Genomic DNA, 24,707 nt, shown 5'->3' on the forward strand with positions numbered 1-24,707 from the left:
GCCAGTGGAAGAGTGGGAGCTGTCAGTGATACTCAGTGCAGATATAATGCTATTTAAATGCTAATGTGTTAAGAGGAGCAAGACGACCTTTACTCACACTCTGCACACGGGTGGAGCAGCGGCGCCGGGCAGAAGCCGTTAATAAATGAGCCTCTTCCTCTGACTCGGCTTCCCATGTCGGAACGCCACGTGTAAGGCGTAAGGTATGTTTGTCACAGTTCAGTCCAAGGGGCTCTGGCGGCACGGTGTTGGTTCAGATGTTATGTCTGACATGGACTGATGATTGCAGCATATGTATGTGTGTGCCGAGCCGATCTTTTCTTTCGTCGGGTCTGTTTGCTTTCCGCTGAAGGGGTTTGTTATCACAGCAGTGAAAAAGTCAGTTTCAAGATGAATTGGATTTACTTTGTATCTGGAGTCAACAATGAAAGGATCTGTCTTACACCTGCCTAAGCAGTAGAATTGTCTTTCCTCAATTCAGACAGAATTATTGCTTATGATCTGTGCAGCACCTGCGCTGGTTAAAAAGCTTCTGCACAAATTGTGGGAAAACCAGAGGGATGTTTCCACCTGATGGTTTAAAAAAAGTAACAAATGGAACATGAACGTAATGAAAAGAAATAGTAGGAGGTCTGCAATCTTTATGATGAAAAAAGTCATTTTGCCAACTTATCACCAAATAAACTTTCTGTCAAAACAAATACCTTATGTATAGAGTATAAAAGTTTGCTCTGTGTATTTGCTCCATTTATAAGATTCCATAACTATAATTAAGAGCTGATGACATTCCATAACTGTATTTTACAACGTTATCCATTTGAGTCATGGAGCATTTTTAGCCACTTTTGTGCCTTTAGCAATTTGAAACATTATGGCCATAATAGCCTTTTTAGCGCCTTTAGCCTTTGTAGCTATTTTTGCTGTTTTAGGAGTTTTGCTGTTCAGCCATTTTGGCTGTTAGTCATTTTTGCTCTTTTAGTCCTTCTTGCAGTTTTAGCACTATTGAACTATTGTTTTATCACATGTTTCAGCTCACAGTGTGATAGGAGCGCCATTAACACGTGGAACCACTAATCTACTACAACAATTCTAAAAAAACATTGTCTGGTCTGATGGTACAATAGCTTCAATCGCTATGAAGGAGAGATCTACTGTATAATTTAGCAAAAGTGGTGATACACATACCAAAGGGAAAGATATATCCTTCCACACTTTTAATAAATCACACCCAGATTTCACCTTCTGTGTGTTGAGTTCAAGTACATTAGTAGGACTTTGCTGTCTCTTTTGCTTTTGCATTCAGAATGTTTACAACCAGATTTTAAGTAGCTCAAGCACTATTTTCTTGTTATGTTAAGCTGCTGTTGTACCGCCCACCAGCTCACCGCTCACAGCATGCAAACAGTCTGATTGCTGCCGCAGAAATGTTGTTTGTTGTGTACTCCCTCCGTGTTTATTACTACAAGCAATTTCAGAGAAGAACAGGAACTGTGTGAGCATCTCTAAAGAAAGACAGTGCAGTGAGGCCCCGTTTAGATGTTTCAAGTTAAAACGCATCGTTTTTGCAATTGAATTTCAGAAAAGTTTCTTGTTTACACAGCAACGTTTTGAAAATGATGTGTTTACATGGAAACGACAGAAGCGTTGAAAATGACGTAGTTGGCATGTTGGGCCACGAGTGGGTGCGTGTGCGTTTCAGAAAAGTTACTCTTTCCCCTGTTTCCATGGAGACGGAGCATTTTTGAAAACTTCAACCTTGGGAGCCATTTTCAAAAAGCTGCGTTTTTCAGAGGCTCCGAGCAGCGTTGTCGTGCAATGAAAGTTTTCCACTTTTACTTGAAAATGTTGTCATGTAAACGGAACCTTAGCTTTGTCCAAATCAGATTAGAAATAATACAATAAGAAAGACATGCTTGAACACAGTCACAGTTTATTTGTTGAAACAAGGTAAATCCACCACATCCAAGCATTTCACATGGTGACATTGTGATTTAATGCTTAATCAACAGCATATCTATTACTTATTATATATCTCTTGGCGATTTGCCATTTATTAACCCCTACGCTTTATTTGCAAAACGTTTTTTTATATATATACACCCATCACACGTATTTTGTTCATTTAGTTAATTCTTCATTTTTATTTACTTCATCATTCCTGTCACAACTGTTTCTTAATATAAAGGTGTGACATTCAAAGAGGAAATCTGTTTAGCTGCTGTATGTGGTGTTGGAAGTGAATTACCATTTTGTTCTGGATTCACCTTTCGTCCCAGCAGCCCATTTAAGCAGTTGGCACTCTTGCCAGGAAGCCGATAATTCGATGGCCGACACTGGTATCAGTGCAAGAAGAACAAGTGCTCTCCCTGTCCACAGATGTCACAGTTACTTGTCTCTCTGTTTGTGGAGTTCCTGCCAGAAGGAGGCTCAGTCGCCCAGAGACCAGCATAAATATTAAATGACCTTCTTGGTGTTTGCTAGAACTTATTTTCTGTATGGTGGCTCGACTTATTTTTCTTCTCCCTAACCTTGGAAGAGGTGAGAATGCGGATGAATCTGTCATCAGTCTGATAGTCCTAGGAAGTGCCATCATTCTGCAGGGAGATAATTTATTCAGTGCAGCTCACGCAGACACCTCAAGGAGTAGTTAGCTGTCTAACAAAAGGCCTTGGAGTAAGACAGTGACATAACTTCAGAGAGAAATGCGCCATCACATCAATCAATAATCCGCTGTCATCCTTCCGCTCCGAGTGCCAGTGAGCCGTGAACTCGACTGACATTTGCCAAGCAAGTTCAAAATTCATTGGGTAGTAATATTTGTTTATGATGAGCCTAATTATTTGCAGCTGTATGAAATAGCCCTTCCTGAAGGGAAAATGTCTTGTCTTTTCTTTTCCTCTTACATACATGCTGCTGTGTAGCCTGGAACCGTTTTTCCCATCACGCTGTATGAAGACATGTAAAGCTGGTAAACAACAAGAACTTGTTTTCATCTCGACAGATGGAGGACGACAGCATCCAAAGAGCAGCGCTGCACCTCAGGGGTTGAGATCTTAGACCTCATTAAAAATAAGTTTGAAAGGAATAAATTTCATCCAATTTTCAAGATGAAAGGGAACATCCGCCCTGGGACACGATTCACTTTAGCTGTTCTCATGATCCCGTTTTTCAAATCTGTGAATACGAGTTTCTGACAACTATTGACAAAATAATTCTCTGTGGACTCGGGACACAGAACTTTGACATAGAGTTCACAAAACCATGTTTTAAATGTGTCATGCCAGAGTGAACATCTTACAGTCGTATTTTAATATATCACCCATATACTCCAAAACTGCCACTTCCCTATTATGAACTTCTTCAGTACAACCTTTCAAGTTCTTGTGGCACACATTTGTAACGTATATGTATAAAGTCCGAAGCACCCATTAATATTAAAATTATATTGGAAAAAGAGGCAGAAGCATTAATTAAGTAATATGACTATTATGTCCATTTTATCTAAGGACATCTGTATTACATCAGGAACAGACATGTCTCGGACACAGAGTAAAGAAAATATTTAAGTCATCATGTCCTTCTAAACACAACTTTGTGTAAAAAAAATAAATAAATTAAGACGCATAAGTCCAAAGTTGTGATTGAAATTAAATTGTGTTAGCCATCTTAAACAGCCCTATAATTAACAATGTTAACATCAATCCATTAGATTGAAATTTGTGACAATGTCAGGAGAATTTATTGGGCTGTCAAAACATTTCCTGTAAAAGTGCTAGAGGTTTTCATCCTCAAACCCGTCACCTTCCTTCTCCCCTTCCTCAGTCGCTCATAAAGTCTCTCCTTCATTTTATGGGGTTACAGCAGGAGTGAAAGTGCACAGCTTTATGAGGCGTATCATTGGCAGGCAAGTGAGCTTAGATATGATTATTCTTTGTTTGCGTGTTTGTTTCCTATTTCACAAGACAGGTTGCAGATAAGATTGAAATATGACCCATGTTAGCTTTTTCTACTGCAATGTTCACCTTCACTCGGAGAACCAAGTAATGAGAAATTCTTACTGAATATGTGCCACAAAATGAGAGTCATTTTATTCTCTCAAGTAAAAGAAATTTAATTTGAACTCGGGGGCAGGCAGATGTATATATATATATATATATATATATATATATATATATATATATATATATATATATATATATATATATATATATATATATATATATATATAATTTTTTGGGCATGTTACCTTGGTTTGGACATTTACATTTAGTCAATAGCATTCAATTACTGTATAGTAATAGATTACTGAAAGTAATAAATCACTGGAGATAATTTATGAAAAATTTTAATTATTAATTGATCATGGGGCACCACCGGTGAACCCAGAAATAAACAAATTATTATATTATAAACTATAGGTCTCAGTTGAAAGGATTTACCTAAGTTAGTAAATATTTCATTCCAAAATATAACAATACTCAAATAAAAGAGAAGGCGTGAGATTCAAACACAGACTGTTACAACCCAGCAAATGTCAGAATAAATACACAATAATCACCAGGAATCGTTCAATTTAGCTAACAAGCGTTTATTACCAAAATATATTTATACATCAATTATTAATTCATAAACCAACACATCGTAGAGCGACCACCAGGTGGCGGCTGAGTCGGGGTTGACTCAACCAAGATGGCAGCCCTGTTGGAGGCGTGACAGTTGGTTAGCAACCAGATAACAAGACAACAGTTCACGCATGCGCAAGACCTAAAATGGTGGTCATAGGTCACAGTTACCAGCACGGAAAGAGAGAGAGCTTCTCAAGATCACGCTGTAATGCCGGGCGGCTATGTTGGCTCGGTATACAAACACACAGGTTTGTATCACTGCATGTTCAAACATGCAGTGAGACTCAGAGTGGGCGCACAGGACGTTTCCGATGGCAAAATAGAGATTTGGTCGCTACAAGCAACAGGCAGTCAGTGATGTGCGCGATCAGCGGTCACGTGACGATACTGGGTGGCTGTGTGTGAGCCAATCGCGTTTTACGGATGTGGGAGGGAGCTGGCGCTGCTACCTGCACTCGTAAAATTAAATTGAGTCTGACTTGTTATCTAACTCGATCATGGAGCAGCGACGGGCGCGCACTGAACTCGAGTGCATGCACGCGGAGTTGAAATTAGTGAAGAAGAAAGAGTGAGAAACCAGTAAGGTTCTGGTGAAAGAGGTACTGCGGAGTGCAATCTCCATCCCCCAATGTGGCGGCCGACAAGGTGGCTGTGAGCCTGCCCGCCTGCTGCTGCTGATGATCTCAGAGGATCGGAGAATCTGTCCCCTGCGTTACCGTGGCTGCAGCTTAAACACTGTAAAAGCACACAGCACGTTAGTTTTCAAACTAACCTAACTTCTCTGCCCAGATAAAGCTCACTTACAATTTCATCCTGGCGAGGGTGAATCGTGTACTCCCGTGGTGTAGTGGAAGCTTGCATGAAACCCTTCAAATTTTCTTCCTTCCATCCATCCATCCATCTTCTATTATTATTCATGGGATTTGGGGTTGCAGTGCGCTGCAGCCAATCCCATTATATTTGGCAAAAGGCAGTGTACACCCCAGATAAAACACCAGTCCAGTCAAAAAAACTATCATGAAAGCAGGGACTCTAATTCATTTTATGTCTTTGGACTCTAGAAGGAACTTGGAATCCTCTGCACAGGGAGAACATACAAACTACACACAGAATCAAACCAGAGGCTTTGTCACTGTAAGACGAGAGTGCTAACCACAAAAAAAGATAATGTGACCTCACTGCTTCCCAGACAAATCCCACATCTTTTTTCTTATGATATGTTACGTTGAAGATCAGTGTTCTCTCACTCGCATGTTTATTTTGAACTGACATGATAGGGGACATGGTAATCAGAGGTGAAACAGACAATGGTGAGACAAAGACTTAAACTACACCTTTCCTCTGATTAAGTTAAACACATTGGTATAGGGTGCTGCGACGTTTGCCCTTGGTGACTGATCCCATTGAATGGGTTTTTAATCTAAGATAAGATGGACCTAGGAAAAGGGAGAGGGCGGGTGTGTTTGGTGATCGCCTCCCAAGGACTCCTATTTGGCCGTGCGCCTCACAGCGCACTCCTCAGGGCTTTGACGGATGACACCAGCACCACAGAGTGATAGGCTATTATTTCACTTTGCATTGGATAAATGGCAATGCGGAGCGCTACCTCTCTCCTGCCCTTCGCTTCCTTGCGTTCTCTTCTTCTTTTCCCCACCTCTACAATGGTCTGCCACAATGAAAAGATAATAGGTCTGTGAAGAATTTGTCTGTCCCATTTGTGGATTTCACCTCCACATTTCAGATTGACTCCTTTTTGAGAGTTTTCTCGTGTGTATCCCATAGTTTAAGTGGATGTGGAGAATGAGAATATATCGCAGATTATGAGTTTGATGTGATTTGGTGTCGGGCTTTTTTTGAGTAAGTGTGTCATTTTCTTTATGTGTTTCTTTCTTTCAGACCAACAGTATTCATGGTCACCCTCGCAGTACTTCGATGAGGACAAATACTCTCCTCCACCCAGGAACATGAAGGGTCTCTCCGGCGGCCGCCCTGTCCAGCTCCAACTCACCTCCCCCACCTCAGCCCACACCTGCGGCCTGGCCGAATGCGACCATTCCCTGGACCACCTCCACCACCATGGAGACTCACGGCCCCCCTCCTACCTCCTCAGTCCCACTGAGAGCTGTCCGCTTGAGGGTCACCACCGCTGCTCCCCACGGAGTTCCATCCACTCTGAGTGCATGGTGATGCCAGTGTCCATGTCAGCCACCGACCACTCCATTTCTAGTAGCACTTTCCCCCGGATGCACTACGGCAGCGCTTCGCGGGACAGCGGTGGAAACACTTCTGGCGGCAGGGATTCTCGAGACGATGGTGGCTCATCCTCACACGGCGGCAGTGGCAAAATGAATCGAATCCCAGCAAACCTCCTGGACCAATTTGAAAAACAGATGCCACTGCACCGGGATGGCTTCCACACATTGCAGTATCAACGCACTTCCACCACAACTACAACTACAGAGCAGCGCAATGAAAGCCCCGGGAGAATACGCCACTTAGTCCATTCGGTACAGAAGCTCTTCACAAAGTCGCACTCCTTGGAAGGTTCCTCGAAGATGAACGGCACCAAAGGTGACTCCCACAGGGACGGCTCACACCACCACCATCACCACCACCAAGGTCACCACAAACACAGCAAACGCAGCAAAAGCAAAGACCGCAAATCAGACGGCAGCGGCAAGCAGCGTTCGGGCGGTTGGTGGAGTTCAGATGACAATCTTGACAGTGACAGCACGTACAGAACACCGAGTGTCATGGCACGGCATGCCGTGGACCACATCAGCCACTGTTACCCTGACTCCATGCACGGCCACCTGGGGGGAGACCTGTCACTAAAGACCTCCAAGAGCAACAACGACGTCAAGTGCTCAGCCTGTGAGAGCATCAACATGGCGCCAGAGGGCAAATTCATGAAGAGGAGCTCCTGGTCCACGCTAACAGTTAGCCAAGCCAAGGAGGCCTACAGGAAGTCCTCACTCAATCTGGAGAAGCCCATGACGCCCACTGACCTCAAGCCCAACCTCAGGCCCTGTCACTATCTACAGGTAAGCTTGGGTTTTTTCACTACATGATCAAGGCTTTGTTTTCAGTGAAGAAATACACTTAAGAGCAGAAATGAGCAACCAGATATACTATGTTTCAGCGTTTCCTCCAACTGCTAACAGTTGACTTCATGCAATGTGGAACCTCGGTTTCAGATCTACTCAGTTCCATGGTAACAGTCGGCCACTTTCAGCGGCTCCTCATAGTTACAGCAGATGTTAAAAACAAGACATGAACGTGCAGTGGTGGTACTCATAGATAGCATATTGTTTGGAGCTTATGCACTTCTTTTTGTCTAGTTTCAATAACTTATTAAAGCTGCTTAATAAAGGTTTGTCATTTTGAATTAACCTTTTAAAATGTAGCTCAGAATGGCAGAACATGTATAGACTTACATATAGTCACATATAGTATATGCTCTGGCTGTGTCAGCAATTATTAAATGAATGATCATAATGTAAGAACTTCCAAGGCCAGGAGATGGCTGCTTTGTTCCTCAGTCCATCACAAATGTGATATGATATCTAACATGACTGAATAAATGATGTTGCTGTCACTTCAGTCAGTGAGGAAATATTTGCACTGTCACAGCATTCAGAGAGGGACATTAAGCATTTCAACATGACGACAGACATCAGTCCAAAAGCCTGAAACCTGCACTTTAGAACACAATGCCTTCTTTTCAGAGCTGCTGCTCGTCGTCCGGCAGTCGGGAGAAAAGCTGCTCATCGCAGCTGGATTCCTGATTGATCTCAAAGACGGAGCTTTTTTTGTCACTGCCTTCCGATATTAGAATGCGAACCTGTCCTATGGCTCAGCATGTGGCAGCCAGTTCAAATGACAAGCAGAGCAGGACAAATCAATTAACTCAACTTAACTGAAATGATTTGTGTCGGAGGGTAGGGTTGAACAGCAGCAGCGAAAGAATAAAAGACAATAGACCAATGCTGATTTTTAGCAAGTTTCAGCTCGAAGAAAAAGGGTTTTCATTTTGCTCAGGCCCGTGATCCGCTGTGCGGGTGACCTCATAGCACCACTGGGATCAATTGAGAGTGAGTCAGCGCTTTCACAGGTTTTATAAGCATGCTGAAGGGTATATGAAATGAGAAAGTACACTCTTAAATCCCAAATTGCAGATCCAAGATGGGTAAAATAGAGTCTGTGACAATACTGCTGTAACTATATAACAATGTGATATCTGATAACATCATGTAAGTAGTGCCTGCAGCCAAAATAAAGAGAGCACTTCAGCACATTGGGAATGAAGACTTGGAGACTCAGCGCTCTAAGCAGAGAGTGTGTTGTATGGATTACATTCTGTTGTAAATGGAAAGCCAATACATTACTCAAATCAGCCAATAGAGCTACAGAAGGCACTCAATCTAAGTTTACATCAGCGGACAGTTATTCCGAGGACTAATTTTTAAGTAGCATATTTTTAAACATAACGGATCGTCATTTTTAAGTCAGACAGGGAGGGAACTCATCCACTCAATTTTTTTTTATTTTTCACAATTCCCGTAAGTGCAGTAATTTCTCAATGAGAGAGTCACTGAGTTTAGTGCCCCCACCACCACCTCCCCTCCCTCCTTCTATTTGGTCATTCAGCTGAGGTAGTGTCCGAGTCACAGCACTATAAACACTTCTAAAAATATCTCTCCCGCTTGCTGCCGCAGGGCTATATTTAGCCCGGTGTTATCAATCCAATCCGTACAGGGTGTGACACATCTTCCCTCCCTGGAGGAGAATCAATGCCGTCTCGGGAACCTCTCAGGGAAGATGTATGGAAGAGAGAAACTTGGAGCTGCATACTGGTGAGGTTTATGCCTTTTTGGATGCTTTAGGAAACAGAGGGGAGGAAACCAAAGTGAGATGAGATGGCTGTTTTCAGCTCCCCATGGCTACTGTTGCTGCTCATCAGCGGGGGCAGCTGAGCACAGTGACAGACTCAATAGTCAAGAGCGATACTTTGCGCACACAGAGGGGTCACATTGAGAACTATTCACTTCCTGCTGCTGCTGAACTGGGATTACCCACAACTGTCTGCACTGTAACAACTTAAGCTGTATCCAGGGAAGGGCGAGTGGGTGTACGGATATCTGTCCACGTCTGAGTGAAAGTGTTCTGAAAAGGTGTTTTTTTTTTTTTACTGTTTATCACACACCAGATGGTTTGGTGATGTCACCTTGTTAGCGTCCTTGGTTCATGATAGAGTGATCAATAAACTTCAGACGTGCTGCAAAAGACTGAGATTTCTGCATCTTAAATTGCGTGTACCAGGGCTGAAAACTACCATCCAACACCATAAAAATGCAACTGGTGGTTACATTTGCTAAAACCACCCAGCATGTGATTTGTGACAAAACCAGATGGGCGAAAGAGATGTTTCCCTACCAAGCCCATTTTCCATGTAGTTTAAAAACAACATAATGATGAAAAGAGAACGAATGGAGTTTAACTCTCTTTACTATAACTTTAATAGATTGTTTCCTTGGCATGAAGGAAAACCCACACAAAACTTTATTAGCGTCCAAAACCAAATGAAAATCCATCACCATATTGGATTTCCAGGCAGTCACAAGAACTATCGGCAGAATCAAAGACCTCATGGCTGGACTCGACAGGCTCGGTTATGAGCTGCTGAAACAAAACAATGCAACTGTTGTTGCCAGTTGGAAGACACGCCCATCTGCAGCAATTATAATGTAGATAAATTATAATGATGTAATAACATCTAGTAAAAAACAGAAGTACCAAAGGTTCTGTCTCGCCAAGGGATCATTGTGTGCTGTGTAAAAAATACTGAAAAAACTGCTATTTCTGGGATAAGGACATAAAATCACAGAGACCCCGAACTGAATGGCAGAAGGGAGAAATTGCTTATAGCTGCCCTGTTGCTAGCACAATTGTATTAACATAAATGTCATACAAGAATTCCAGCATTCAGCCAAAATTTACAGCTTTTGGCAAATATACTGTGCTGTGTATGAGTTTAGAGTTAATCAGGTACATTTGTCTCTTGACATGTGAGAGATTGCAGTTTTGCTTTTTAAAATGTTTATTTGGGTTATTTTTCTCTGGTCTGCTGGTAGTAGTGTGGATTGTCATGAAGGGGAGATGCTTTTCATCCCATCCTGCTGTAAAAATACTTTACCATAAATGGGAATATGAAGATAGATGAAATACTACAGGAAGGTCCAGAAAGAAAGAACATAGCGCACAGACTACAAGGGAAGAGACTGAATGTTAGTGACACGTAATGGTTATATATCAATGGAAAGACTGTGAGGAAATGAAAACAGCTTAGTGCTAAAAAGGGCTGCCAGCAGTCTAAACCTAGAACAGCTTCGCTACAAAATGGTCCAGGGTGGCTTGAACCGGCCCTAACTGTATAAGTTAAGTTAAAATAAAGACAGTGTCAGCCTCCCTAACTGAAACTGGGAGCTGGTCCCACATGAGAGGAGCCCGATAGCTGAAAGCTCTGCCTCCCATTTTACTTTTAGAAAACCTAGGAACCTCCAGTAAACCAGAAGGAAGAGAACGAATAGATCCGCTGGGGTAATATGGCACTAACAGCTCTTTAAGATATGATGGTGCCTGCTTGTTAGGAGCTTTATGTTGTAAATATTGAAAATGTTTTCTAAACTTTCAAAACCAAAGAAGAGATCGATGGGATCTCTTGCTAGTTCCTGTGCTTCTCGCTGCAGTATTTCCAATCAATTGGGAACATCCTAAACAGTTATATGGTCTTACTGACAATAGGGAATTACAATAGTCCTCTCTAGAAGTAACAAATGCGAGCATGTGGGGCACTTGAATAAAATTAGCTATTTGTTGCATCTGCCATTGCATCTAAGGTATTCAGGGAAACATTGATACATGGGTTTCATCATTAAACGCAGGATTCACATGCTGTACTACTCACCACCAGCTATGGGAAGCGCTGGCATTTGTTTCATATGCTGTCAACAAACCAATGGGTAATCTAAACCTAACCTTGTGGATCATGACTGTAAAGATGCTTTAGAGGCCAACGCTGTGCATCATAGACGCGTCAGCTTGACAACAGTTTGGAGGGATGGCCAATGCCCCTTGATCCTGCACGGTCAACTGCTATCAGGGAGAAGATGGTGCAGATTAGAAAGGTGAACGTGCTGAAGTGCCTCACAGACAAATCAACTCCAGAGGGCAAAGCTGCCGAGAGGACACTGACTCTATACCTCGATAACAAAGAAAGGAGTGGGTCAAAATTCAACTAGCTGATGGATTTGGGCATGTACCTGCCACAGTGGCAGATGGACAAAAAAAAATGTGATCGTCCAACCCTGATGTGCACAATACCGGCCTGTGAGCACCTTTGTTCAGTGTGAATAGGTTTGTGCATGTGATATGTACAGGAGATGGATGAACTGGATACGAGGGAAGACAGACAAAATAATATTGAAATCACCATGTCTGAAATTGAAGATGTAGAGAAGTTAGACTTGCAAATTGCACTTATTGGCCCCAATTCCTTGTGTATCCTCACACAAGTTATTTCTTCATAGTTTGTCTGTCAGCTTCATGTTAATGAAAGGAGGTGTTGGTGACATTTCTCCACTAATGACGATATAATTGATGTGCATATCGGTGTGTGGACTTTCCAATCTGCTGTCAGAGCTGGAATACATGCGTCTATGCGGTTATTTCTCACTGACAGCTCTAAGACCGGATGATGTCGGCCGCTCTGGCGAGATTCTCCCCTCTTTGCATACAGTGTAGTACAAAGGGAGGATTAGTCTTTTGATCGTTTTTGCTGATAGGGCAATGTGGAGGGATTTAATAAGCCAATTAATTGCCATGTTGGTTTGCCAAAGGTGGAGCTTGGGAGGCAGAAAGGCTGCTGATTGAAACACAAATTGGAAGTGAAAAACAGCAGAAACAAAAACTGGCGCTCTGACAGAAAGCTACGGTAACACACACCAACCCCGCTCTCCCACACACAAACACAAAGGAGTTCCCTAACATTTTCATTAAGAAGTTCTCACTGGCAATCAGACAGTGAAGCCCTTTGTAAATGAGACTTTTGTCTCGGGAACCTCCGGATCAGATGTTGCTTTGTAGCTAAATATTACTCATCTCTGTTGCCTGAGGCGACAATGGGACTTTGTGGTAATCACCTTGTCCACAAGCATCTGTTTCCTTTGGTTCTCTAAGAAGATGGTCGGTCTTTAACTATTTGATATTCAGTTATTCAGCAATATTCTGCAATGTCTCAAGTGTTTGTGCCGTCGCTTTCTCCAATCAATTCCTTAATAATGGCCATAAGGGCCTTCACGATATAGTCGCAAATTTATTGGCATCACAATTTCAACATGTGTGAGGTCATGAAGTGTGTGAAAAAATAAAGGGAAACAACAGAAAACACAACCTAACCTCAGCCGGAAAATTTGGGTAAGAGAAATAAGACTGTACACAACAATGGTGTTTGGAGCCACTGTATACGCAACTTTTTGAAAACACTCTATTGCTGTGTAAACTGGGTAAAGCGAAACTTCCTGAGAACACTTAGCTCCTCTGAGTAGACAGCGGAAACACTGCGATTGCACCAGCTGTAGCTGTAGAAAATGCTGTAGTTATACAGCATTTTCAGCATGTCTACCATTTCCGTGGAAACTGACATCGATTTCAAAACGTTGCCATGTAAACGCAAAAAAATGAAAATGCAAGAAGGATCCGTTTTCACCTGAAACATCATGGAAACAGGGTCTAAGTGTGACTGAGCCTTTTTATGCTCCAAAACTTTGGAACTGGTGAGATTTCAATCCGCTTTAAAGTTGCCTATGCAAACATCCATTTATTAATGTATTTCTAAAGTCTGTGACATGAATATGACTTCTGTATTTTCATTGGACTAAGAGACTTTTTTTTTTTTCTGTAACAAATTTGAGTTCTTCATTTAGTATAGCACTTAGTCCTTGCTTCTTACAAGTACTATATAAGTGAAGTGTATGATCATGATGCATGATGCCTGGTTCTTCCATTCATACATCATTGATTCGATGTGTCAAGAGCTCTGTTGCATTTCTTTGAACGGCAGCATGAGTGTCCTCTGGGACACTATTCAAGCAATAAATCTCTGATAAAAGCATCTCTCTGATGAAACAATGCTGGTGAAGCTGTGAGTGGAGATACGTTCTCTCCTGAAGTTGTTTGCGACCACACCAGAGTTAAAGAGAACTGATATTGGAACAACTCACACATGGGAGTTAGCCTCTAGTGGCTAATTACTATTATGAAATGAATTACATTGTGACTTATGGAGTCTCTGTGAATTGCGTACTTCAGTCTGACACGAAAAGAGCTGCTGTCTCTCTGTACTCTCAATGGAAACTGATGGCATTATCATTTATCTAAACTTGCTGTGTCCTGGAGGAGCAGCGGCCATCAGTATTCCAGACAGTAGCGTGAAAGATGTCTGCCTTTAAACAACATTCAAATGAACCTGAATGCACATTAGCTTTGAGGTATTGTTAGCTGACTTGATCAAGAGCCTCTGTCTGCATGTTGGTAGCTTATCTCAGCTTTTTAATTGCTGCTGCTTCTCATTGTCATTCGTTTATAAATCCAATTCTTTTTAACGGATGTGATTCCAAATTCTGCTTGAACACAGAAGTTGCGCCCCGTTTAATTCGGCGCGCATGCTGGAGTCGCAGTCGGAAATAGCTGTAGAAATAGAAATAGAAGAATGAGATGTACACACACTTTCATTTCCAGCTACATGATTTAACGGATTGATTTAATTATCAGTCATTAAACTGACCCACACAGTGGTTACAGCTAATGTCTGACAGCAATATCACAACACACACAAGGAATACCTCTAGTTGAGAGAGATGTTATTTGTAACTCATCAATACAAATATTTTGTACCATTTGCTCCTAATTTCCACCTACCTGCACACATTGTTTTATTAAGTAATTCGCCTTAAAGATTAATGTGGGATGTAGGAGTATGCAGATGGAAGGAGATGCTCGTACACAGCAGGGGTTGTGAAAAGGAAGGTAAAATAAACAATGCCAACGATTAATTTTAAATGTTCTATCAAATGGGGAACGATAACACACATCGACATGGAAAAAAAAAAATCCTTGTCAGTGTGACTGTGGGCTGGAGATGTCTTAAAGGTAATAAAAAAATAAAGATGATGCAAGGTGACTGTCAGCTAAAGGCACAGGCAGGAGTAAGTGCACTGACTTTTGTCTTGATGAGCTGACAACATATCATTGTCAGACAATAGCCTGCAGAGTTTTACAAGTGTATCTGTCTTGACAATAGACTCAAGTTTATCCAGCAAGCCGATACCAACACCCGCCGAAACCCCAAAGCCCATCAATCTGTCCCAAACGCTGAAACCCATCCCTTTCTGAGGAAACCTTTCCCCTGAATAAAATCTGGGTTTTGATCTCGACTCAAACTTAATTAATATGGATTAGTAATAGGTTTGCCGGAAATATTGAGTGCTTTTCTTCAGATCTCAGTGTTCTCTGGGACCAACATGGCCAAGTGTGTTATTGCTTTTTCAGTGAAGTCACATGAACGCCAGACAGATACTAATGGCTTAAGGCCAGGTGTAACCACCTGGGCAGAGGCAGGCAACAAAGGGAGAGACTACACACTGAGTCAGATGGGGAAAAAATATAGAACACAAAAATGGAGCGTGTAAGTAGGACAGAGGATAAAGTATATGTAATGTTCGAATGGGTGCAACTGCTGTGCAGTGAATTTTTGGCAGCGTGAGAGCAGTAGGTGGAGTCATCACGACAGGAGACAAGCTCATTCCACCACTTTTAATCTTCAAGAAAATACATCCAACAATGTCTGAACAACTTCTTGATGATTTGCCATCAAATTGATGTGCAGAGTCAAGACTCCCGAAGTATGCATTATACTACATTGGATGAATATGATTATGATAAGTGTATCCACCAAAGTTTTCTCTTGTCCATTTGTATAGAAAAATCTCCTGGCTTTGTAGGTGTTGACAAAGTAAAAATTATGTAATTGACTTACTATATTAGGCCCCGTTTACACAACATTTAAAGTGAAAACTCATTGTTTTTGCATTTTCGTTTCAGAAAAGTTTCACGTTTACATGGCAACATTTTGAAAACGACGTCCATTTACATAGAAATGGCAGAAACGCTGAAACAATGCAGTTCGCATGTTGGGCCACTAGTGAGTGCTGTTGGTTGTTTTTGTGGCATTGTCAGAAAAGTTGCATTTCCCTGATTTCCAAGGAGACAGAGCTGGCATTTTTTCAAAAACTTCTGTTTTCACTGGCTCCGATTGTCGTGCTAACGGACCACCTAAATGCAACGAACGTTTTCCATTGTCATTTCAAAACATCATCTAAACTAGTCTTTTGTGTAATATCATGCTTTAATTAGCTTCAATCCGTGCTCACCTAAAGGTATGAAAGGTAATCACTTGGGCTCAAAGCTCAAAGAAGCCATGGTGATATTATTTGATTAATGTGTTGTGTTCAGCTGGTCCAATTTATGGTCTCGGTCCAGCAACTAGTCCAGACAGAGGCAACTACTTGGCCTTGGAACCACATTTAAACTTATTTTCACTTGTAAATGCACAGTAATTTTATTGTTATCGGAAATATTTTGACGTCTTTTCTTGAGTCTGTTCCCAGTCCCTCCAAAAAAGGTATATTGAGAATTAAACACAGCTTGAGATGGACCAAAAAAAACAAATGCCCAAAACTGATAGAAATTTTGAAATGTCCTCAACTAAAAACAGTGTACCACGTTGACTCATTACTGCCACCTAATGCACAGAAATGTCATTAGTTAAGTTATTCATGAACCTTCCTAACTGTCCAGTTGTTGACCTGTTAGCTGTTGGGAATAGAAATCATGGCTTGGCTGTTTTCTTCAGTTCTGGAGTTGGATTTGGATTTAAAGTCAGTGTGACAACAAGCATTGGTTTTGTTTACAAGTAGCAACACAAGAATCTTACAAACACATTGCCCGGAGATAAACAGCAGCTCGCACGTCCTCCAGTACGACACTGTTCAATATTCCCTCTATTACATTGAGGATGTCTGTTTACACTTGCGTACTAACATCTGATGGCATAAAGTGTCAGTAAATAAACAAAGTTAAAGCAAGATTAACAGGCAGATTTCAGAATTTTCACACGTGTGGGTGCATTCGTGTGAGAGACGAGAAGGCTGAAGCAGTGGTGGGCATGCAGGAGGTGTTCAGATGGACAGAACGAGAGGGAAAAACAGCACCTGTTCTAATATACCCAGAGTGTCAATGCAATCTTGTAAGGGGAAATGAAGGGCTGCATGCCGGTGGGTTGGACTTCCAGTGATTGAACCTTTAAGGGCTCTCAAACTCTTCTTGCTTCCCGTCTCTCAACAATATAGCCGTCTTTCCAAACAGTATCTCTCATTTCTCCTCTCTGTTCCTTCGGCTTTGTCGGCATCACTCCATTTCTTCGCTTAATAGCAGTGACTTATGTTTCCTAGTGGGCGTATAGATGGAGCTGCAGAGTTAATCAATGAAATGCACTGCTGCACTGCAGGAGGATTGGCTGAGGCCTGCCAAGCCCAAACAAGCAACACGCACACATGCACACACAGTATTCCCTCTGGCCGCCTGCAGAGCCACAGATCAAAGCACTGAAGGTGCAGGTAGATGCGCAAAGCTAATATGCCAAGGTCTGCACTACCCCGCTATGAGTTGCCGGTGAGCCATTTCACCGGGGTTATTGGTCAGAGGCGCTGGAGAGCCAGAACGGCTTAGGAACGCACTGAGGGTTTCCATTACACCCCAGCAGACGTTAAGAAAACCCTCATCATAGCATGTGAAGAAGAAGAAAAAAAAAAAGCTTCCTCCAGAACTTGCCTCATTGAGCTGAAGCCTGTCAATTAATGATAGAAGTTCTTATTTTTCAATTCTGGTCCATCAGTACCGCACCAACCTCATGGCTTTTTACATTCAAATACGGTACAGAGCAGTCGTACTGATCTTGATTGACGAGTACATCATACTCTGAGATCCCTGTGTTACAGGTCACGACATAGTTCTGGCCAAAATCATTTGGCGACAAGGTAAAGCCAGTTAGCACAGATGTTAGCAACGGGTGAAAAGCACATCGTCGTCCATTTAGATACCAACCTGTTTGTAGCTCATTAATTATCAAGAAGTTGATTGTGTCATTATGAAAAAAGGACTTAGTTGTGGATTTGTAATAAGTAAATATCCTATGAATCATTAAAGACGCTATAAATCTATTTTTTGTTGAAATTTTAAACCTGCCTGGTTGTTGTTTCCAGTGTAATTTAATTAAATCCAGGTTAAAAAGTTAAATCCTTGCTTCTAGCTAGAAAGCTAGAGATTTAAATATCATTATTAATATTTTAGGGAGATAATTTAACCCTGGTGTTTAGGTTTTTTTTTCAAAAGTAGCCTTGAAGCTGAAAAAGGTTTAGCACACCTGATATAGAGAAAAACACAACAATCTCTTGAAAAAGCTCAGGCATGAGAGATAGAGGAGCAGCTCCCTTTTAACAGGAAGACCCCTTCTGCATCTGCTTGAGGTTGGATGGAGACCAACAATATAAAGACATTTGAAATCATTGTTTTGGCTTTTTTGTTGCAAAAAGATTTTACTTTGAAAGAGCAACATTTTGAAACTCATGTTCGTTTACATGGAAATGGTGGAAATGCTGAAAATGGTGTAGTTAGCATGTTGGGCCACTAGTGGGTGCTGTTGGTTGTTTTTATGATGAAACCACACACACAAAAACAATACTCTATGAACACTAACACGGATGTTCGTAAGAACAGATTCTACAATTAGAGAGAGAGAGAGAGAGCGAGGGAGAGAGAGAGAGTACTCGCTGTAGAACCAACTGACGACTTTCCAAAGTTTTATTCTGAACTACAATAGTGTTTTCTAGAAGTAGCAAATGCATGGATTAATATAGAAGTGGACTTGTCATGTGTACTTCAGAGTAATTACATTTACTTACCCGATGTGTCCAGGTGAGCGCCAAAGCCCTTCTACGTATGACAGGCGTATTTCAGACACATAAAGACACATAATGCACTTTCACAGCAGTGGGTGCGATTGCGCTGCTGCCGTTTTTCCTTTATCTCGACAAGGAGACACCCCGCAATCTATTCAGTTTATCAACCAATCCAAATTAAACAAATCTCACCACAGCTTGTGCCTGTCCTCTGGCGTTCCGTTCATTAATTAGACGTCTAAAAATATCAAACCCCTCCAAGACTTAATTAACCCATCGACTCCATTTGGTAGATGGCGTACGCCTGCCTTTAGAGGAGAGATGAATGACTTTTTGTCCATGTGTGTGTGTGTGTGTGTGTGTGTGTGTGTGTGTGTGTGTGTGTGTGTGTGTGTGTGTGTGTGTGTGTGTGTGTGTTTCAACGTGTACGTCACAGTTGAGTGTACATTTCCAACAGACGGCAGCACAGTGAGGATGTGTGTTTTTAATTTGTGCATGCCTGTCTTTGCCCTAATGGTTTTTTTTTTTTTTTCAATTATTATTTTTTTTACTTTTTGGAGAGAATTTTATTAGTTTTGAGTTGTATATTCACCAGATAATAACATTTCCATGTTAGGACAGTATAATGAGCCGGTGAAACCTGATACACAAACCGTAGAGAATGAGAGAACCAGGCGTACGTCACAAGCTTTCTCCCATGCTAATTCCACAACATGATTCATGTAAAAGGCCGAAGTCGCTGTGACTCAGTATTTTTCTCTAGTAATTAAAAAAATGGGTCATCGTCCAGCATTTTTTTTTTTCTATTGTTTTGATTTTATTTGACACTTGTAGAATGACTTGCTTGGATTCCTGAGAATTACTGGCAGTACAGAGATACTATGCTATACTCATCCATACTATACTATACTATTTATCTGAGAATATGCATTTGGTATTTTCAAAGGGTATATTTAACTGTTGCCTGCTTTTTAGAATCCAAATAAATAACAAACAATAAATCTGAATAGGTTTCGATAAGTACTTTCTGTACGGTCGAAGCAGCAGTAGTTGTTTGTAACTGTGTACAAATTGTCAGTACTCAAAGAAAGAAGGATTTCTGTTGTTATTTTCTTTTGAATAACGATCACATTTCAGTTGCTGTTTTTGTCTGACAGAGGTCAATTTGCAGAAAACAATTAGAGTCGTGACTGTGACACATGAGTGACATTTGGTCTCCTCCTGACATTTGCCACCGACTGTCAGCTGCCACATACTTCATTGTGACCATGTTCACAGTGAGGAAGTCAATCACTGGTAGAAGAAAACACAAGTCAAATTATTTCCTATTTGTCCAATATTTTTTCAAACAGTCGTGATTTGGGGGAGTTTTTATGAACACTTGACTCTGATATATAGTTGTGAATATGGGGGGAAAAAATATGGATGGAAGTCAGAAAAGGTTGGTTTTATCACCCTTTGGTGCTGATCTGACCGCAAGGGTGTAAAAATGACAGATGGATATAGCATCGGTGGGAGTCTTCACCTTCGCAGGAAATGTCATGATTACTGACATTTCCCTGTTTTATGAGTGGAAATCTTTGCATGTGCAGATTTATGGCAAAAGCTGGTGGAGAAAGTCCCCAGAGAGCAACAACGTCAGTTTGAAAAACAGATAAATGGCTAAATTAAGCCAGACATGTTTGACTGTGGAGGATATCTGCATATAGTCGTAAGAATATCAGAAATCCTGGCGAATCAAACAAAATTGTGTATCTGTGGGTCATGTGATGCATTTCAATATACTAGTATGGGATTTTTTTGCAAATGGCCAATAGATCAACAAAAATATTTGTCTTATGTGTCAAGATAAAATCTCAATAGATCATACATTTAAAAAGTTCTATATTAAATACGGATTGTTTTTTAAGACTCGGCATCCTAAACACCACGACTTTCTAGTCCTTAATTATTTCCTTATTCTTCCTCATCAAGATAGAGTTCTCTTTTTCTCATGATATCAGGGCACATCGTCTTAAAGCAAGTCTGTAAACTCTCTGTTATCAAACTCACTGGATTACTATAACTTGTGATAAGATTTTGTGATGTGAAGTTGGACTGAACTTGAACCCACACTGTTTATAACTATCCTGTCACCACAGACATTATTTTAGCTTTCCTATTCATGAATATAATATGGTAAAACCCAATAGTACATACGTAGGTTTATATGTAAAATAGCCCCCCCCCCCCCGACACCCCCAAGAAAAACCTTGAGGTCACTCGTTTAATCTTATGTCACACATGAAGTTTTGGCAGAATATCTTAACTAAATTGGGTATGAATAAATTTTGCATTTTCTAATGTAGTTATAACATGGCTTAAGCAAAATATGGCAAAATATATTTCACATTTTTTTTGTTTTAATATAATTATTACGGAATACATTATGAGACAACTTGAAGGTTTAGTTTATTAATCTTATTAAAGCACTATACTTGATCAACTGCGTGTGCTCCATGTGCAAGTTTCCTCTGGGTTCTCCGGTTTCCCCCCTCAGTCCCACAAAATGCATGTGAGGTTAATTAGTGACACTAAATTGCCCCAAGCAGCGAATGGGAGTGAGTGTGATTATCTGTCTCTCTGTGATGGACTGGTGACCGTCCAGGATGTCTCCTGCCATCGTCCGTAGTCAGCTGGGATCGGCTCCAGCAACCGAGATCCTGGATAGAGCGGTAGAGAAAATGGTTGGATTGACTTGATCTGAAGTTGTGAACACAGATATTTAAGTTCCCTGTACTCAATTCGAATTACTAAAAATAATCAAATTGTTTGAGGAATTTCAAGGGAATCCCTCAAATGGTTTGAGTCTAACTGAAGCATCAGATTTTCCAGGGCAGGAAGCAGAGAAAATGAGTTTCGTTTCCATATTTTTGTCATTACAGCGGCTGTCAAGACAATGTTTCACACATTTGTATCAAGCATTGTAAATAGAAATACATATTTTTAGCCAACCGATGGACATTTAAAGTTTTCATGATTGCGCACTTCACTTATTGGTTATGTTTTGACAATTACACTGCCGTTTGATAAGAATAAAGTCAGGCAGCGACAATTAATGTAGTGTCATGTAATGTATGGTTTGTTATTTAGCTGAAAACATTTTTTTTAAATTTTGTCGTGAATCCTTAAATTGACTGTTGTAGAAGCGTGTCCCCATAAACCTTTGATTGTCGCGCGCGTGTGTGTAACCAAGCACAAGCGAAAGAAAAAGAATACCATCGTGTGTAATGAGCTTGCGAACAATCATCACTATTATGTTACATGAGTGGGTGAACTTATCCCAGCAGAGTCTAATAAGCTCCATCGCCATCTTTAACACAGGAACCGATTAGGATCCTGTAATAACCCTGATGTGTGTGTTGTCGTGTAATGGCAAGTACTGTACTGGAGTCATGGGGGGGGGGGGTTCTCCGTACTGGTTGTGATTCACAAAAGAACTTAGTCGCACAGTAAATGAATTCATTGCACTCTGGATTCCAATAAGAGAATTGTCAGTCTGAGCAGAGCTTATAAGACCAAAGCGCATTAACCTTCACTGCAGGATGCTGGGTTTCTCTTCCTGCTCGTCCCAACATTCAACATTTAAGACCGCCTCAGTGTTTCTTGTTCGGGGGAGAAATATTCACTCCATGTGCAATAAAGACAGACAGGAAGTGCTAGTGAGACACCCTGTTCTCACTGGGAATGGGATAATGGCCGTGCTGACGTCCAGATACTCAATTACCTGCTTTAACGAGCGGAGGAAAATTGCAACACGCACGCCGCCTGGCTTGTTTTGATGGCAGCTTTCCACCCGCGATAGCTTAGACACCGCGGCGACCAAAGATAGCTCCTTTTTCCTCCAGTCCCGGGCTTTTCTTCTGCCCGTAATTATGATTAACTGCCCAGGCAAATTCACACCAGCCTTTCAATCAAGCTCTTTAGCCGTCTGTAAACTGGCCAAACCACAGAAAAAGCTCGCACACCGAGCAGCTGTGGAAGCTGTGCGAAGGCTGTAATGTGTGTTGACTCATCAAGAAAGTGGTTCTGTGGCGCTCAATGGACGGAATGAACTGTGGTGGCGAGGGCGGGGGGGTTAATATTAAAGCAGCAGATTTTATGGATCTGCGGTGGGAAACTAATTATATTACCCAGAGAAGGTGTGTGGTTGGTATGTTTTCTCCACAAAGAGGGGGGAATCAAATAGATTTGTTTTTGTCAATGACACAGCTTCAGGTCAACTTTGAGAGCTCAACCTTTTTTTTTTGTATGTAGCAAGTGCAGCAATTGAACCTTTGATAGACAAACTCTGAGTGAGTTTTATGTAAGCTTTTAAGCACAGTGACACAGATGTTTGCCTGTGGGGAGAAGTCAGTCCAGTTTGAGCTCAATGAGACTGAACCAGGAAACATTGGAAGTGTAATAATCGATAAATACCAGCAATTTTATTGTAATTGTTTTATTTGGTATATTTATACTTTTGTAGATCATTCCACATGCTTAACAAGGATTCTGGGATTGTTTTGGCCGCCAGACAACATGGTCGACACATTGACTTTAGGATATACAGTATTAGAAAACCCACCAAATAGCATGGCTGGAAATGGTGTGCTTTTACAGTTTTCATTCCAGAAAAGTTTCATAATAGGCAGCAATGTTTGGATGACAATCACATCAAGCTAAAACCTGTAGTTGCTATACATGCATGCAGAAAACAGTAGCGTGTAAAGATTCAAGCTCCTTTTAGCTGTCCTACTAGTTGTGTAGCAGCATGTAAGGAATTGCATGTGATCCAGATGACGGTGTATTAAATGTACACTTTGCTGGAGATCTGTTACAATTTAAATGAGTGAACAACAAAAGTCTGCCTTTGTTATTGTCCACCAACACACACGTGAGTAAAAAAAAAACATTTTAATATGCCAAAAACTGCACATGTGCAGTACTCCACATTTCAGGAAAGTTGTGATTTCCCTGTTCACATGGAGATGGAGAAAATTGGGTTTTCAAAAAATATTGTACTGTTAGAAGCCGTTTTCGCTTCAGTATATTATTGGATAGATACAGCCACAGAATGGTAATGCCCCATTTATACTGACTGTGAAACTGATTGGTTTTCTCACTTCTCAGCTTCTTAAAAAGTCATGTTGTGTTGCTCTGTTCCTCCCAATATCCTGCACAGTTTCCTTTGAACTACTTGAATTTTGCTCCCAAAGATTTGTGACAGCATGTAACATAGGAAAACATCATGTATAGTTCACATTGCAAGAGAGCTACTGGATCATACATAATCACACATATAATATTAGAGGTAGAAACTGTTGGAAATTCAGTACATATGTTATACTAAAGAAGGAATGAGCCGCTCAAACTTGTACCAACTAAAATATCACATATAGACATGGACAACAGTGACGTGTGACTTGTAAAACCAAATATAACGTGTTCTTTATATCTTACCTTACCTTATTTTTATGTTAAGGTGATGGAGAATCAAGTGGTAAGAAAGAAACGCTTCAATCGTCTATTAAATGAATAAATAGGCATCTCTTGGTATGAAGTTCTGGATAGCTTTATAAATTAAAGGTATTTCACAGTTGGATTCACAGCTTATCATATAAAGTATAAAAAGTTGTAGTTGTGCAGTGGTGCCCCCCACGCCAGAACAGGGACAAAAGTTTGAAAAAATCTGAACAAAATACGATCTGAAAGTGAATGAAAGTTTTCAATGTGGAAAAAAAAGAAGATCCTAATCTGAAAACATTAAACCTGCAACTGAAAAAATAACACCTACGGTACAATTAAAAAAAAGAAATACATTTAAGAGTGAAAAATGAAAATAAAGGATTTTATCAAACAAATTCCAGAGCTGATTCAAGATTATATGTGAGGTGAAAAAACTTTTGATAGTTATTTTTATTTTGAAAACTGTGTTTTTATTTTTTTTTATATTGAAGATCAAACCTTGAACACTCAGTTTCAAACT

General features: G+C 40.9%; 1 protein-coding gene across 1 annotated transcript in view; it reads left to right on the forward strand.

Moving 5' to 3' along the window:
• Positions 1–6,589: 6,589 nt before the first annotated feature.
• dlgap2a (discs, large homolog-associated protein 2a) overlaps positions 6,590–24,707 on the forward strand; it is a gene marked incomplete at both ends in the record, with an annotated part of 71,575 nt that continues 53,457 nt past the window's right edge. The window contains one exon of the mRNA XM_080479450.1: positions 6,590–7,669. Within this exon, the coding sequence (XP_080335576.1) occupies positions 6,590–7,669 (1,080 nt within the window). The remainder of the gene's footprint in view (positions 7,670–24,707) is intronic.

Source organism: Lipophrys pholis, assembly GCF_963383615.2.
Source record: "Lipophrys pholis genome assembly, chromosome: 14".
Taxonomy (NCBI): domain Eukaryota; kingdom Metazoa; phylum Chordata; class Actinopteri; order Blenniiformes; family Blenniidae; genus Lipophrys; species Lipophrys pholis.